The 18,493-nt window shown below is 48.1% G+C and overlaps 1 protein-coding gene across 6 annotated transcripts in view; it reads right to left on the bottom strand.

The window, feature by feature from the left end:
- Window positions 1–18,493, bottom strand: part of ACSL1 (acyl-CoA synthetase long chain family member 1) — a 63,148-nt gene that overhangs the window by 34,267 nt on the left and 10,388 nt on the right. For 3 of the 6 annotated variants that reach the window (XM_043893413.1, XM_043893411.1, XM_043893416.1), the window contains exon 2: window positions 4,619–4,845. In XM_043893413.1, coding sequence (XP_043749348.1) covers window positions 4,619–4,813 — 195 coding nt within the window. In that variant the 5' untranslated portion in view covers window positions 4,814–4,845. Of the gene's footprint in view, window positions 1–4,618; window positions 4,846–6,543; window positions 6,810–10,367; window positions 10,509–18,493 lie in introns of those variants that run through there. The other 3 variants (XM_043893415.1, XM_043893414.1, XM_043893417.1) reach the window with 3 other exon arrangements.

Below are 18,493 nucleotides of genomic sequence, written 5' to 3' on the forward strand. Positions count from 1 at the left end.
TGTGGTTCTAGGTTTATGGCATGAAAATAAGTCACTTGTGTGACTCTTGGGAAGGACCTCTCCACGGCGGTCCTCTCCACGGCGGTCCTCCCTGCTGGGCTGCCCAGTCCGCAAGGGCAGCAGCCTCTACCTCCTGTGTCCTGCACGCCCCATGCACTTGCTGAATGAATGCCAGTGAATGCCAGCCTCATGCCTACTCTCTGTGAGCAGGGAGAACCGAATCCAGAGGATCACAGCCTCCATACTCGACTTTCAGCAGCACAGGGTTCAAATGCTAAGGCAAGTTCCTCACCATGCAAACCCCAACATGTGAATGCTTAAATCTCAACCTTCCACGTGAAAGGGTCACCCAGCCAACGAGTGACCTGGATATCATGAGGTCATCTGGAGTGACGTCATCCAACAGGGAGACAAGATGAGTTATGCCCAGTGAACTTGTTCTGCCTATTAGAAGAGATGAACCCACACTAAGCCAAGGCCTTGTAACAAGTTTAAACAGTGGCTCTTAAGTTATTACCAGAGGTACATATCTATTTTTGGCCACATTCTGTGGCTTGCTGGATCTTAGTTCCCCATCCAGGGACTGAACCCAAGGCCCCTGCAGTGGAAACATGGAGTCCTAACCACTGGACTGCTAGGGAAGTCTCCCTTGAGGTACATTTTTAAAACAAGCTCTGATATTCTTCAAATGAAGCCTTTAAAAGGCTAAGGACTGGAAGGTATAAAAAAGTTTTTACTTGCTACGATTTATTCCCTTCTCTAATATCTAAGGACAAAACAAAACAGGTAAGTTGGGCTTTCGTTTCACTGTATTACAATCTCCTGGCAGGCCTCAAAAAACTTCCTGACTTCATTTAAAAAGATAGCCATCTCAATGCCTATAGGACATTGCAGGAATTCACAGACTGGTTCTGCTACCTCCTCCCGCAATGGCAATGGTTCTCATCAATACTTTGCAATGGGTTTGTTGCCTAACCCCCTTAAACGTTGGCCCACAACCCCGTCAGCAACAAGTTCTGCTCTGACCTGGCTCAGGGAAGGCAGAAGTTACCAGGACCCACTTGGACTGCTGCTGTCCAGGTTCTGCCAGTCTTCTGTCCCTCCCCCAGTCCTCACCTCCACCCTGTCCTTGATAGTTTCTGATCCTACATCCAACTTGGGTGGGGGACCCTGGACTCCATTTCTTACCTGACCTGCCCCTTTTCCACCTTCCATTTCTGCCACTACCTTTGCCTGCAAATCCATTTTCAGAAGAGTCTGCTCCCGGGTTCAGAAGGTCTAGCCACTGGCTCATCAGATTTATCTACACGAACCCAAAGCTTCCTTATTTACCCAGCTTTATCCTCTCTGCACCCACCCTCCCACCCCCGAACAAAGAATCCTAGTTCAAATACATAACTTTCAAGCACTGTTAGGAGGCAGCATAACAGAGTTTCAGACCTTCCTCTTACTATGTGGTATAATTTCACCTGGGTGGGATCCTGTTGTTCTCTCATCTCTAGAATGCGAGGGTTCAAAGAGAAGAGCTTTAGGGAAAAAAGAAACTCAACATTTCCTGAACACTTCTCTTGGGCTCAGTTGGATGCCGCCTGTATCTACGCAGCCTCTCAGCATGGTGGGAGGGAAGGCCTGGTCATTTCTATTCTCCAGATGGGGAATCTGAAGGTCAGGCTGGGTGAGCGTGCCCAAGACTACCTGGCCCCAGCAGAGCAGACTGGGTGAGCCCCAGCCACATCCCCCTGCTTCTCTGGTCCTTTCCGGCTCCGACACACTCTCCTGTGCCCTGGAACGGCAACCACCACAGCCTGGGCCCTGACCAGTCCCCCTGGGTTTCTGGTCACTCGAGAAAACACTGTTTTCACGAGGGGGACATGGAGACCTCAATTTAAGAGAAGACGTTTGTGGCTGTTGTTTTAGTCACTAAGTTGTGTCTGGCTTTTGCAACCCCAGGGACTATAGCCACCCAGGCACCTCTGTCTGTGGGATTTCCCAGGCAAGAACACTGAAGTGGGTTTGCCATTTCCTCCTCCAGCGTATCTTTCCCACCCAGGGATCGAACCCAAGTCTCCTGCATTGGCAGGCAGATTCTTTACCACTGAGCCACCTGGGAAGCCCAGAGAACAGGTTGAAACCAGTTAAAACCAGAAAACTCGCTCATCACTTGAGTGTGATTAAAAAATAATAATAATAAAACAGATATACACAGAAAAATGTGCTTCTATGCTCTGTTCAAAGTTATGGGGAACAGCACAGAAACCTGTGGAAGAGTTCTTCCTGGACTCACACTGTTGCAGCTGGGGGCTGCTCCCCAGACAGGAAACAGCTCTCTAAACAGGGTCCTGATCAAACCAGGCTCCAAAATTTAAGAGAGACTTTTGGGATTCTGTGGCCAACTCCAGCTTCTCTGCCCCATTCTGCAGCTCGTATCTGCATCCTCTTTCTGGCACAGGTCTGTAGCATGGGTGCTAACATCTGCTTTATTATCCTGATTTGTAAAAGGAAATTTTAGAAATTTTAACTTATCCAGAACTCCTGTGCTGCTGCTTAAAAAAAAAAAAAAAAAGTGTAACTGGGAAACAGCCAGTGTGGATAATGATAAGATGCAGCCAAACTCAAAAAGGCAGATTCTTCTCATGTTAATAGCCACGTGAAGTTTACAGAAAGAGGAGGGTGAAAAAACTGTTCATGTGAAATGGGAGGGGGTCTGAGAGTGGGGCTGTGCAAATGGTGCTTACTTGACTTCAATGTAGGAACAAAGCAAGGAGACTTTAATCTGGTGATCAGCCCCTATGACAGTCTAAGATAGACAGGCTCTGGACTAATACTTAATGAATTAAGCTCCTATTGCTGCCATGGAAGCCCATAAGACAATGCTAGCAATGTAAAAGCATCTATAATTATTAAGTATCATAACTCCCAAGCTAATCTTAAGTTCAATATTTTAAGTTCTTTTTTAGAAATGCAAAGCAAATTTTGTACCTCTTCCTAAGACCTACAAGTTCTGAAAATCAGAGCTAAATCTACTATTCCTATAAAGAGAAAAATCAGGAAGACCATATACCAAGTAGCAGAATTAAAGATTTTAATTTTCTTTCTGTTCATCTGAAGTTTTAAATTGTTCTATAAAGAAGATGTATGATTATTTTAAAAAGGCTCATTGACGTTACACTAAGCTGGAACTTAAAAAAACACATTGCCTCTCCAATTTCTCATACAATAAGAATTTGGCTTTTTTCACTCTTTACAGTTACTGCTAAATTATAAATATCTTAAAGTTGCACTTGCCAAGGACTGTTTTCATAGCGATGGCAATGCTTCTATGAGACACCAGGTCCTCTGCCAGAAGAGAAGAGATGCCAGAAACTTCACACATAGTAGGAAAAATTAAATTCTTCTCACGATTGGTATACGACTAGCTGTTGTGAAATACCAAGTTCATCTTCTAACTAGAAATGAAGTACAAAGTCAACTTGCCTCAGCAGTAGTTCACTCTATTTTTACATTTTGGCATGAATTAGACTGATATCGTCTATATATTTTAAGAGTTTCACATTAATGAATCCAAGAGACAGTCTGAAATTAAACAAAGAAGTGAAACCCTTTAAATAGCAGAAAGGTATTAGTCAGGCACAGGTTTATTTGGAAGGACACACTCTCCCCCTCATGGCCAACAGCCTGGGTTGGGGGGTAGGGGGTGACCTTTCACCACATAGCTAAAAGTAAATGAGGTGATTCTGTCTTTCACAATGTTCTTCTTTTGCAAGTCATAAGTCATGAAAATGAAATCTGACTTGGGGAGAGGAAAGCAGGAAACGTCAAAGCAGAGAGCAGGTGAAGAGTCAAAGCATCTGTGACCAGCAGGCTGCTTCATCTTTGCTGCTGAGCTTTTAAGAGATGTGCAAGGAGGGGAAGGTAGAGCGGTCACACGTAGAAAAGAATCCTTCTGGAAGGACCTTTAGACTGCCCACTCATCCCACCCAGGAAGCCCTAATTATGGAACATCACTCACCACCTAGATTTTTATAACAATGAGAACATGACCTTTCGTTCGCCCAAGTTAAACAGCAAGCACGGTACTGAACTCAACCTCTTGAATGTCCTTGTTTTTTCTCACCCATCCTAAATTCTGTGGCTCCATTATTCCTGAAGGCTCCTAGACTGGCCTCATTCTATCACTAGTAGGAATGCCCGAATCCCTTTCAACCTCTGCATGATGTTCTCCAAGTATCAGACAACCACAGGTGAAATCCTTCTTTCTCTAACGACTGGCAACCCTCTTCTTGGCTGAGGGAGGGGACTCTGTGCCTGCCTTCTCCCGTCTCAGGGCCCTCTGGGCAAAGCACACCGCCTAGCGCTGGGCAGGAGCCCCGTGCAGCTTGGGATGAGCCTCTGCTCTGCGTGATGTGGGCAGACACCTAACCAGCACCCTCTGTCCTGTATTTTGACCTCTTCCTCTCATCGCAGCTGAAGTTCTGTCTGGGGAGCACATTTCAGTTTACAAAGTGCCCTGGTGAACAAATATTTGCTTGGGATTGTGATCCTGCTGGATGTCACCATGGTGGGGTCTAGAAACAGGGGAGGGAGGCAGGAAAGCTGGGGGCGGCCAGGTCCCACTCACCGGCACCTCCACTGACTGCATGGCCAGGTCGCATGGCGGCTTCAGGGCCCGTGGCCGCGTGGCGTACCAGAAGGTGGTGAGCGCCGCGAACGCGCCGAAGCCCATGAGCGTGTTGGTTGGAAGGGTGCGCACGTACTGCCGGAAGTCAACCAGCTCTGGCAGCCGAAAGTATCGGAACAGCTCGTGGGCTTGCATCGTCCTGGGTTGGCAGCGTCCTAAGCCACAGTCTGTGGGAGAGAAAAAGGTCATGTTCATTCCAGGGAGGAGGGATGCTGTTCCAAAGTTCCCAAGGCCGATGACCATCAACTGGATAGTTGGTGAATCGATGGGGGCAGTAGAGCCACGGGCTGATGGCTCAGGCCTCCTTCTCCTGGCTGTCAAATCTCACTTTTCTAAAAGCACTTTAGGAATTCATTTTACTTCTGTCGGCTTGCGTAAAGTTCTCATTATCCACATTCAAAAGATTTAGCCACTCAGAATTCTTGCTGTAAAATGTTAATATAAGGGGCATGAGTTACCATTTTCTTGTCTTACATTCTCTCCCTGTTCTCTTCCACCTGATCAAACACACTCAACTCTCAATATCAAGGCAGATGGGGAGAAGGACAGAGAGGTAGACACAAGCCCAAACCACCCGAGGGCCATCAGTTTTCTCACAAAACGCAGCACAAGCTCCCCAGCTGGTGAAACAGGTCACTCTGGGTTTTGGGGCATGTGTGGAGTGTCTCTCACCTTCTCCACACTCTTTGTAGCATAAAAGCAGCCATGTGGATGCAGGGGAACCTGGAGTCAGCTATCCTGATAAGACAGTGTCTTTTATATTCCTCAAGCTATTACAGCTAAATAATAAAAGGGTGTGCATAAGTATCTAGAGATATTCATTCAGCAAATATCTAGAGAGATTACACAATAGTCTTTGAAAGAAAGTGTAAAACAGTATTTAAGATCCCAGATTCTAGAGCCAAATCCTGCCTCCCCGGTTCATTCGCTGAATAACTGGGGACAAATCACTCCCCTCTCTGTCCTCAGTCTCTTCATCGGTAAAAACAGCACCTATCTCATAGGGCTTTTATAAGTACTAAATGATTCACATAAAGAACTTAGAATGGTGCAAGGCACCACAATGTGTTCACTTAAGCTGGGCATTATTATTATTTCCTCTACTAATATTGTATATTTGTCCTGCATGAGGAACAATAAGAGATACAGTAATAAAAATTGACACTTATCTACAAGGAGTTTACATGCAAAATTAAGAAGCCAAAACACACAGAAGAAAATCAAATGAACAGCCACACACACACACACACACATATATATAGAAAAGCCTCTAATTGAATATTATAGACAATTTATAAACATATAATGATATAAAAAAATTAATGTGCAGTACAGAGAAGAAATAATAATTCTAATTAAAAAATGATTGATGAGTAACTACTCTCAAGTATGTTTGGCATACATATGGCAAGAAATCCTAGTAAACTATCTGAAAGACTTTTCTCAAAAAACTCCCCCGTAATGTAGTAAGTGGTAACCTTTATCATAAATTCAGATAGTATGTTTGAGCTCCTTACTACATGTGCTTTTAAATAGCTAGGTCCCAAGACTGAAAATAGTTTCCTTCCCCGCCCCCCCCCCCCAGATACAGATATCCTCTTCAAATTTAAATCTATATTATTGTATAAATAGCTTTACAGAGTTGCAGAATATCAAGAGCCTTCACTGGCCATCAGGACTTCTAGAAGGCAAGGTCACATCCAGCCTTGTGTTCCCACAGCCCAGGGCAGGCGTACAGAAAACACACACACACATACACAGACACAGACAATTTCCAGCTCTAGCACGACAACAGAGAAGAAGCGGGTGAAGTGCATTTCTTCAGGTCACAGCTGTGGAGAGAAAGCACTCACAGAGCCACTCACCATCTGTGCCACCGACAGCTGACTGCTGGGTGACACACCAGCCCCAAAAAGGGACCAGGACACAAGGGTGGGGCCGGGGCCGGGGGTGGGGCCGGGGGTGTCCGCGCTCAGCCGCTGCCTGCACAGCCTGCCAAGGTCTCTCCGGGCATTCGTCACATGCCCGGTCCTGCGCTGCTGCCCACTGGGCTAAAGGTAACTAGCAGACAAAATCCATACGTGACTTCTCAGGAGAACAGACGGTGGAGAGTGGGCCAATGAGGAGCTGGGAGCAGTCACCCCACTGCTCCACCCATGGGCAGGGACAGGCATCGGTTAGTGTCACTGCTGGTGCCAGTTCTGAAGACAGACACTGGTTTCTTTCTGCTTGCCTCCCCGGTAAAGAGAGACAATGGGCATATTTAAAAAACAAAACAAAACACTGGAATGAATGATCAGATGCTGGCTGGTCATGTCAAACAGACATGAGACAGATCAAGAAAGGAACTGATTGTCAGCCGTACGCTGACAGCAGATTTCTTCTAGATGAATTCATAGCTCGAACTGACCTACCCCAGCCATTCACCAAATGTGAGCATCTAGTGTAGGCTGAGGGCTGGAAGACGGTGCCCATGACTTGGTCAGGGCTCTCAACGGGTTAACCAGCTACTGGGGGAGACTGCTGTTGTTCACTCACCAAGTCGGGTCCAACTCTTCATGACCCCATGGACTGCAGCATGCCAGGCTTCCCTGTCCCTCACCATCTCCCAAGGTTTGCCCACGTTCAAGTGAGGGAGATACAAACTTTAAAAAAGCAGTTATCTGTTTGCAGGTGGGGTAAGTGTTAGCACTGTTAAGATCCAGTGATCAGGGAAGACTCCTCTGAGGAGAGGGTGTTGACACCGAGACTTTAAGGATAGGCAGACAGAGTCCAGGTCCTAGTAGCCCCAAGTGGTTAGATTTCATAAACAATATTGCAATTCCATGGATGCACAGAAACATGCATAAAATGTGCATACTTCCTTTTCCCTCCAATCATTCTGGCTGTCTTCATCACCCATGGCACTTCAAGTTTAGTACACACATCCCTGCCCTTCCCTCCTGTCTCCCCAAAGTCCTTGAAATCATTTTCATAAAACCTAGATCATGTGAATTTACAGGAGTTGTTCAACAGACTCACAGCCTTGTGTGAGAATATTAAATCATCCCCCCATAAACAGACACTGTCATAAACAAGTGATTAACTTTTTTATCTTCAGTTCATTCATCAGTCGTGTCCGACTCTTTGCGACCCCATGAACCACAGCACGCCAGGCCCCCCTATCCATCAACAATTCCCAGAGTTCACCCAAACCCATGTTCATCGAGTCAGTGATGACATCCAACCATCTCATCCTCTGTCATCCCCTTCTCCTCCTGCCCCCAATCCCTCCCAGCATCAGGGTCTTTTCAAATGAGTCAGCTCTTCGCATCAGGTGGCCAAAGTACTGGAGTTGCAGCTTCAACATCATTCCTACCAATGAACACCCAGGGCTGATCTCCTTTAGGATGGCCTGGTTGGATCTCCTTGCAGGCCAAGGGACTCTCAAGAGTCTTCTCCAACACCACAGTTCAAAAGCATTAATTCTTTGGTGTGCTCAGCTTTCCTCACAGTCCAACTCTCACATCCACACATGATCACTGGAAAAACCATAGCCTTGACTAGATGGACCTTTGTTGGCAAAGTAATATCTCTGCTTTTTAATATGCTGTCTAGGTTGGTCATAACTTTCCTTCCAAGGAGTAAGTGTATTTTAATTTCATGGCTGCAGTCACCATCTGCAGTGATCCAGAAAAATAAAGTCAGCCACTGTTTCCACTGTTTTTTATCTTAAGCATAGGTAATAGCCAAGCTACAAGCAGACAGCATTATACTAAAAAAGAAATAAGTCTATTTCTAGAAATAAGTCTAGGAAAGAAAACTTAAAAAAAAAACAACAACAGAAAATTGCTGATTCAGTAGCATCCCTGCAAACACATTTTATTAGGTACTAATCTGTAAAGCTAAGGAGTTAAATTCAGCTAAACTCTTATCTTTACTGGGGGACGACAACAAATTTATCACTGCTGTTCAATCACTTAAGTCATGTCCGACTCTTTGCAACCCCATGAACTGAATCACACCAGGCTTCATTGTCCTCACCATCTCCCGGAGCTTGCTCAAACTCATGTCCATTGAGTTGGGATGTCATCCAACCATCTCATTCTCTGTCGCCCCCTTCTCTTGCCCTCAGTCTTTCCCAGCATCCGGGTCTTCTTCCAATGAGCTGGCTCTTCACATCAGGTGGCCAAAGTATTGGAGCTTCAGTATCAGTTTAATTCACACTTCTTAGATGGCAGCCAGGTAAAAAGCTGCACATCAACTCTGCTGAACAAACTGGTTAACGTCGTACATGGGAAAACTAAAGTCCACACAATGAAGAACAAAGACAATATCTCATACAGGACCACATAAGGAACAACTCTTAAATGTGAATGGGGGGGGGGGCATTATAAATCATTTCCCTTCTGATTAACTGCTTTTAAGGAAAAGGCTCTTGGGCTATTTAGAAATGGAGGCAGACCTACAAGCAAAGAAAATTCCCCGCAACAAACAGCCTTTAAATGCTCAAGGTGAACACAAACACCACGCTTTAAAACAGTTGCATCAGGTCTTCTAGAAGTATCACAAGACGCACATACTAGCCAACATGTGGTAATAAAACAAATAAAACCCAGATTTTATTACCGTTCCGATGGTGCTTTAGCTGGAATAGTTTCCCTAATTTTTTTCAAAGGCAAATTTCTACATCATCATTTCAGGAAGTTTTTATAGCCAAGGCACATAATCACGGTACTGCTTGCTAAGAACATGCTTCAATCAGCTTAAAGGCTTAAGCAGCCAGCATATCTTGACAATACAGGACTAGTGACAGCCTGCCTCTCCTTCTCTAAAGCTACTCCCACACCTACAGAATGTGAGCTCACTCAGCTGAGTCTTCCGAATCTCCTATAGAGCTGGAGTCTAAAACTACGGGCGACAGGGAGCATCCCAAGGGTGGGAAAAACCTGGCAGGAGCTCAACACAAAGAACCAGAGTGAAGGACGCCTTTAAATTGATGGAAACAGATGTCGAGGCAGGGGAATCAAAACCCACTGCATGACTGTCAGAAAACACAAGTCCTAGTATCCACCTGCCTGAACTTTGGGAAGAAGAGATAAACAATACAGTATCAATTTTGTGTTTTGGAAAGGTTTTCACCTCGCGTGTCTTATCTAAACATCACAATATAAAATCTGATGAAGAAACTGAGGCTGGACATTTCCAAGGCTTCCCAAAGTTATCTCCCAAGACATGGACACCAACCCAACTACATTCACACTTTTTCCTCGACAAGATTCATTCTTACCCTCTTCTGGGAAGCTGACTCTCTCCACTAAGGACATGCATACTCTTTCTGTGCACCTGGGGCTCACAAGGTCCCTGCAGTCCACACCCCAGGTTAGGAATCATGACAGCAGGCAGCCTCTACAGATCCCTCCAGCACACACACGCCACGGTATTATTAACAGGAGAGCTCGGCATCTGAAATCCATCTCACCCTCCCTGTCCTACAGAGCTGTTAACATCTCCCCCCTTCACCCCAGCCTTGGAGCATGTGGGTTCAAGACCCACTGTACGCAAAGGTTCACCTCTTACCATTCTATTTGCACCAGGAAAAGAGTGGCTCAGGGTCACTTTCTGTGTGACTCACAAGAGCATCATTTTCTAAGGACACACACACACACACACACACACAGCTCCAGTGATTCTGCAAACAGATACTTACATTAGCATTTTATTTTCTTTGTGTCATTTATAAACCCCCAAAATGGGTGAGTTGGATGTTTCTCTCCTTCTAAAGGTCCTCAAGCTTTCATCCAGCTGAGTAACACCGGTTTGACGGACTACTTCACCAGGAATGCAGCCCTCCAACAAACCCACATAAATAGCACCCTGCCCCGGCCGCAGCAAACGAGGAAGTCCTGACATCTCGCCTTAAAGCAGCAGGCCGAGCTGGCAAGACACTGCCAGTCCTTGCTCCACCTCCTCCCCTGCACAATAGGCTATTTACAGAGCCCTGAAAGCACCCTCTTTGTCCGGCACTAGCTGGGCAGAGCTGGGCCTTGGGAGCAACAAGAGAGCAGCGGCCAGGCCGTGTGCTGTTCTTTCAACAGGCCTCTCCAAACCCACTGGATTCTTGCTCCTTAACCCTGGCTGGCAAAGTACCTAAAGCTAGATTTGCTTAAACCATCCCCTCTGGAACTAAATGAGCAGTCGGGCTCTCCATAGAGAGAGGAGCTACAGAAGGTCCACAGTGGTGCCAAAGTCCACGGGCCCATTCCACACGGGAATTCCTGACCATGGTCACTGCCCTTGGACCATCTCCTCATCCTGAGTATGAGCAACAGAAAAACCACCCGGGTCACTGCGGGACCCCGGGCACACGGAACAAGTAGTTCCACGGGAATTTATCCCCATCCGCTGCCTTGGGGCTTTCCCTCCCGAGGAAGCAAAGAACACTTTAAACCAGCTGAATTCTCACTACAGTGATTCCGTGGCTTCCCAGGTCAATTTCCAAAAAGATTTTAAAAGGAGAAAGGGAACAGAGATGCTCTGTGTTTTGAAAGCTGATTTAATGAAATAGCTGAGGCAAGTTGAATAATTCTATACTCAACTTTTCTCTGTTCAGCTCCTTAAAGTTGTCCAAGAGTGGGACACATAGCTTTCCCAGGCAAGTATAGGGCTAGACTGATTTTATTTAACCCATAAGATTAGGGCCAGGCCTCACCCATTCACATTGGCCACAGGCCACCACTACCACATATGCCCCCAAGTGAAGAAATTCCAAATATAACGTGCCAAACTGGAACGGATATATTTTGGGGGGATTAGATGAAATGGTCAAATGCCTACTTATAACAGTCTCTCTATTACACATATTTTTAAGTCATCCAACAATATACATTACTTTATAAATATCTGTTGTTTTCCTATTCACATTTCATGAATATTTTATTCAAAGTCTTTGAACATGCTTCTTCCATTAGGGTCTCTGGAAACCCCAAAGCCATTTTTTGAGGATTAAAGTTTTCTATAGCATATCTTCAGAGTTTTCTCTTCCATTTAAGCTGGTTACATGGAAGCATTTCCTGAAGTTCTATCTTCAGCTACCACTGCAAAAATTCTCCTAAGTTACAGGAATATAATTTGTATTATGTTAGGACAGTTAAAAAAAAAATTTTGTCCTACGGGTCCATATTCATATAACTAGACCACACACGTCACTGCTTTTTACAAAAATATCCAACACTTGCCTTTGTAAAGCCCAGCTCCCAGAAGTAATTACCTAGCCAGCGTTCAATTTCTTTGCCTTAGACTTCTATGAGAACCCAAAACTTGGATTGCTGCAGTCCATGGGGTTGCAAAGAGTTGGACACCACTGAGCGACTGAACTGACTAACTGAAGACTTGGATTGGCAGGGCTGGCTTCAAGATTGGGTGTCCCCCTCCACAACTAACATTTTTCAAAACAGCATCCAAGAGAGCACTCCGGAATGGGAAAGCCTTAGTAAGATTCTAAAAGAGGACTGAAAGAGAGTTTGGGGAAACCTCGCCTTCTTTTGGGCAGGGATCTGATTTAATATCCACGTGGGGGTATAGACTGCAAAATCTTGCAATCCCATTCACAAAGCTTGAAGTAAACTCCATAACAACAGTATAGATACCAAATAGAGAATAATGAGGTGGCTTAAGTAAGAGCAAAAAAAAAAAAAAAAAAAAAAAGGTAGACTTGATCACAGGTTCTGGGGGAGCTGCGTGCGGAGGCAAGAGGTGAGTGTGGTCTAATCAGGCAGAAACATGACGATGAGAGGTGCCTCCCCACCTCACCTCTAGGATTTGGGGAAGTTAATCTGGAACAAATGACAGGGGTGAGTCACACAGGAGAAGGGAAGGTACACCTTTGGGGAAATCAGCATGAGGTTACGACGTCTGTGAGGTCACTGTTAGCTAAGCACGCGCCATGTGTCAGGCTGGTGCTGAACAGTTACCTGTGAGAGCATGCTTAAGGCTCCTAACAGTCCTCACTGCACAGAGTCATTGCCATCAATGCAAAGATCAGAAGACAGTGCAGGGACGTTCAAGTCCCCGCCCAGCTCCACACAAGAACAGGACTAGCGCTGGGGCCAAGGGCAAGGCCGCTGCACCTGGAGAGGCAAGTGTATGCGGCGAGATTCAAAGCCAGACGAAGGTGGGACACAACACAGAGGACAATAAACAGCCAGGACAAACGGGGCCTTAAAAAGCTGGGGTGTGACTCCCAGTGTGAAGGGACACACGGGGCCTTAAAAAGCTGGGGTGCGACTCCCAGTGTGAAGGGACACACGGGGCCTTAAAAAGCTGGGGTGTGACTCCCAGTGCGAAGGGACACACGGGGCCTTAAAAAGCTAGGGTGTGACTCCCAGTGCTAAGGGACACACGGGCCTTAAAAAGCTCGGGTGCGCCTCCCAGTGCGAAGGGACACACGGGGCCTGAAAAAGCTGGGGTGTGACTCCCAGTGCGAAGGGACACACGGGGCCTGAAAAAGCTGGGGTGCGACTCCCAGTGCGAAGGGACACACGGGGCCTGAAAAAGCTGGGGTGCGACTCCCAGTGCGAAGGGACACACGGGGCCTGAAAAAGCTGGGGTGCGACTCCCAGTGTGAAGGGACACATGGGGCCTTAAAAAGCTGGGGTGCGACTCCCAGTGCGAAGGGACACACGGGGCCTGAAAAAGCTGGGGTGCGACTCCCAGTGCGAAGGGACACACGGGGCCTGAAAAAGCTGGGGTGCGACTCCCAGTGCGAAGGGACACACGGGGCCTTAAAAAGCTCGGGTGTGACTCCCAGTGCGAAGGGACACACGGGGCCTGAAAAAGCTCGGGTGTGACTCCCAGTGTGAAGGGACACACGGGGCCTGAAAAAGCTCGGGTGTGACTCCCAGTGTGAAGGGACACACGGGGCCTGAAAAAGCTCGGGTGTGACTCCCAGTGTGAAGGGACACACGGGGCCTGAAAAAGCTCGGGTGTGACTCCCAGTGTGAAGGGACACACGGGGCCTGAAAAAGCTGGGGTGCGACTCCCAGTGCGAAGGGACACACGGGGCCTGAAAAAGCTGGGGTGCGACTCCCAGTGCGAAGGGACACACGGGGCCTGAAAAAGCTGGGGTGCGACTCCCAGTGTGAAGGGACACACGGGGCCTTAAAAAGCTGGGGTGTGACTCCCAGTGCGAAGGGACACACGGGGCCTGAAAAAGCTCGGGTGCGACTCCCAGTGTGAAGGGACACACGGGGCCTGAAAAAGCTGGGGTGCGACTCCCAGTGTGAAGGGACACACGGGGCCTTAAAAAGCTGGGGTGCGACTCCCAGTGTGAAGGGACACACGGGGCCTTAAAAAGCTGGGGTGCGACTCCCAGTGTGAAGGGACACACGGGGCCTGAAAAAGCTCGGGTGTGACTCCCAGTGTGAAGGGACACACGGGGCCTGAAAAAGCTTGGGTGTGACTCCCAGTGTGAAGGGACACACGGGGCCTGAAAAAGCTGGGGTGTGACTCCCAGTGTGAAGGGACACACGGGGCCTGAAAAAGCTCGGGTGTGACTCCCAGTGTGAAGGGACACACGGGGCCTGAAAAAGCTGGGGTGCGACTCCCAGTGTGAAGGGACACACGGGCCTTAAAAAGCTCGGGTGCGACTCCCAGTGTGAAGGGACACACGGGGCCTGAAAAAGCTGGGGTGCGACTCCCAGTGTGAAGGGACACACGGGGCCTGAAAAAGCTGGGGTGCGACTCCCAGTGTGAAGGGACACACGGGGCCTTAAAAAGCTCGGGTGTGACTCCCAGTGTGAAGGGACACACGGGGCCTTAAAAAGCTCGGGTGTGCCTCCCAGTGTGAAGCAACACACGGGGCCTGAAAAAGCTGGGGTGCGACTCCCAGTGTGAAGGGACACACGGGGCCTTAAAAAGCTGGGATGTGACTCCCAGTGCGAAGGGATACACGGGGCTTGCGCACAGTAGAATACTCTTCAGCCTTCACAAAAGGAGGAGATTCTGATACACACCAAGACGTGAGCGAACCCTGAAAATGTTGTGTCACGTAAAAGAAGTCCGACACAGAAGGACAAACGATGTATGATCCTGCTTATACAAGGGACTGAAAATAGGCAAATTCAGAGAGACAGAAATAGAGGCTACCCCAGGGTGGGGTGGGTGGGAGTTAACTGCTCCACAGGTACAATGTCTGTTTCAGACAATGAGAAATTCTGGAACTAGAACGTGGTAATGGTTACACAACACTGGGAATGTACTTAATGCCGCCGAATTGCATACTTGCTGCTGCTGCTAAGTCACTTCAGTCGCTTCAGTCATGTCCGACTCTGTGCGACCCCATAGACAGCAGCCCACCAGGCTCCCCCGTCCCTGGGCTTCTCCAGGCAAGAACACTGGAGTGGGTTGCCATTTCCTTCTCCAATGCATGAAAGTGAAAAGTGAAAGTGAAGTCGCTCAGTCGTGTCCGACCCTTAGCGACCCCATGGACTGCAGCCTACCAGGCTCCTCCGTCCATGGGATTTTCCAGGCAAGAGTACTGGAGTGGGGTGCCATTGCCTTCTCCATTGCATACTTGACGGGGGTTTAAAATGGTATATATTTTATCAGAAATTTTTAAAAATCTTAATCACTTACAAAAATACTGACCAGGATTTAGTAACTAAGTGGATATAAACAGGAAAAAAAAGGGGAGGGGGGAGGGGGAAGGAATTAGAAGGCTGAGTTTTTGAGCCTGGAGGATGATAGTAGAACCATGAAGTGGAGAGGCGGCTGTGGGGGTCTGCAGGCCCCCCATGGACGGTCCATCCTTTCCGCATGCTCCCCTGGGCTCTCCTGCTGATTGCCAGCCTCAGGGTCAACACAGAGGCATGGGTCATGGTGCTCATCACTTCTATTCCTCCTCTGAGCTCCTCCCCTCCCAGCATCTCAAAACCCAAGGTTCGAAACCCCTCCAAAGGCCCCCCTCACCTACAGCTCTGCTCCCTGGTCCTGCTGTAAGATGCCCAGTTCCTACACAAATAGGCCAGAGGCTGCTTCCCTGAGAAAATTCTTACAGAACCCGCTCACTCAGAAGCAGTGAGTCCTTCCTCTGAACTCCCGGCATGCTTTAGTTCCAGCCCTCGCGTGGTCCTGGGCACCTGGTTTGTGCTTCTGGTGGGTGTACACTCTCCTTGGGGGGAGATGCTCCCCTCCTGGTGGGGTGGCGCCCCAGCCCACCTGTCTCGAGATGCCCTCGCACGGTGCCCTGTCTAGGACAGGCGCTTCCTACACACTTCCTGAGTCACGAACAACTCTGTGATTCTGCCTGGTTCTCTGCTGCAAGCCCCAGAAGATGTATCATATACACAGAGCTGTGATTCTCCAAAGAGAAAGGGGGTATTCAGGGTATTTTCAAACTTCAGCCTCCTCTCTCAGCACCCGCGCTGCTTGTGTGAGTGGGGGCCCTGGGAGGAAGCAGCACCTTCCAGAGAACGTGGAGACAAAGAGACAGACAAGAGGGCAAGCCACCCCTGACACGCGGCCTTAATGCATTCTCCTTCCCAACTCAAACTTACGCATGATGTCACCCCATGGGTATCTAAGGCAACCATTTTCACTTCTCCTTCGCAGAAATTTAGACATCCATTCACACAATAGTGTGATTGTCCTATTATTGTTCAGTCGCTCAGTCGTGTCGGACTTTTGGCAACCCCATGGACTATAGCACGCCAGGTTTCCCTGTCCTCCACCATCTCCTAGAGTTTGCTCAAACTCATGTCCGTTGAGTCGGTGATGCCATCCAACCATCTCGTCCTTGGTTGTCCCTTTCTCCTCCAGCCTTCAATCTTGCCCAACATCAGGGTCTTTTCCAGTGAGTTGGCTCTTCAAATCAGGTGGCCAAAGTATTGCAGCTTCAGCATCGGTCCTTCCAATGAATATTCAGGGTTGATTTCCTTTAGGATTAACTGGTTTGATCTCCTTGCAGTCCAAGGAACTCTCAAGAGTCTTCTCCAACAACACAGTTCAAAAGCATCAGTTCTTCAGCATTCAGCGTTCTTTATGGTTCAACTCTCACATACATACATGGCTACTGGAAAAACCATAGTTCTGACTAGATGGACCTTGGTCAGCAAAGTAATGTCTCTGCTTTTTAATATGCTGTCTAGGTTTGTCATAGCTTTTCTTCCAAGGAGCAAGCATCTTCTAATTTCATGGCTGTAGTCACCATCTGCAGTGATTCTGGAGCCCAGTAAAATAAAATCTGTCACTGTTTCCATTGTTTCCCCATCTATTTGCCATGAAGTGATGGGACTGGATGCCAGGATCTTCATTTTTTGAATGCTAAGTTTTAAGCTAGATTTTTCACTCTCCTCTTTCACCTTCATCAAGAGGCCTTTTAGTTCCTCTTCGCTTTCTGCCATAAGAGTGGCATCATCTGTGTATCTGAGGTTATTGATATTTCTCCCAGCAATCTTGATTCCAGCTTGCGCTTCATCTAGCTCAGCATTTTGCATGATGTACTCTGCATAGAAGTTAAATAAGCTGGGTGACAATACACAGCCTTGACGTACTTCTTTCCCTATTAGGAACCAGTCTGTTGTTCCACATCTGGTTTTAACTGTTGCTTCTTGACCTGCATACCGGTTCGGGAGGTAGGAAAGGTGGTCTCATATTTCCATCTCTTGAAGAATTTTCCATAGTTTGTTGTGATCCACACTGCCAAAGACTTTGGCATAGTCAATGAAACAGATGTTTTTGTGGAATTCTCTTGCTTTGTATGTTAGTGTAAAACAAATCAAGGCTGCCCATGGGGAAGGCAAGAACACAAAGGCCTCTCTCTTAAGTAGAACAGCCAATGCCAGAGGAAAGTCTGAGTTCAGAGCCTGACCCCAGGGCTGGCCAACAATTTCTGAAAGTGTGTTTCCCCTGACAGAAAAGCAAATCTTCCAAACCCGAGAAGCCACCCAGGGACTGGCATGAGGAGCCCTCAGAAACGCCCAGAGTGGCCATCTGGGCCATAAGGAGTGCTCACAGCAGGACCTGCCTGCTCAGCATTCCCCAGAGAGAAAAAAGCACCAGGCCCACAGCTCTCCTCCGTCCTCTCTTCAACACCGAGACAGAGACCTGTCAGGCACACCCTCCGGAAAGTGGTAATTACAGTCAGGCCCTGCCCTGGGAAGACATCCAGGTCACCCCAGAGCCTCCGGGTAGGAGCCAGGCTGGCATGGATCTAAGAGGAAACGTTTCCATTCAAAACAAAAGTCCGCAGAGAAGCAAGATGTTTCCCCTGGTGTTTAAACAGCGATTCACGACCGTCAGGCAGTATCTGGATACGTGTCACGTCAGGGCCCAGGGGCGTTTCCTGATACGAGTCAGAGAAGGGAGCAGCCCTGGACAGCGCAGCCCTGCGGCCAGTCGGCTCTGCTTCAGCGGCCGGAGACCGGGAGGCTCTCTGTTAGGCTGACCCAAGGCTTCTGAAAGAACCACGGCAGAAGAGGCTCCCACGGGCCAAGTTCCCTGCTCGCGAGCGGGTCTGACAGGCGTGTGGTTTCAGCTGATCTGCGCACGGGGAGGGCACTCATCATGTCTGCGGCCCCACATGTCACAGACCGTGATGCCGTGGTCTGGGGCGGTCAGGCAACACAAGGAGAGCTTGTTATGATCACAGCGGGAGAAGAAGGAAAATTCCTCCGGCCATTGAAATGACCCAGAAGAAAAGCCTCTCCACTTCCCTGGCCAGCAAGAAACCACCAAGTAAACCCCGAAGCAGGAGGCTCCCAAGAGAAGGGGAGAACAATCGAACAGGAAACAGGACCAAAGTCCTTTCACAACGGCCAGGGCTGGACCCAGCTGGCA

The sequence above is a fragment of the Cervus elaphus genome, chromosome 32 (genome assembly GCF_910594005.1).
Source record: "Cervus elaphus chromosome 32, mCerEla1.1, whole genome shotgun sequence".
NCBI lineage: Eukaryota > Metazoa > Chordata > Mammalia > Artiodactyla > Cervidae > Cervus > Cervus elaphus.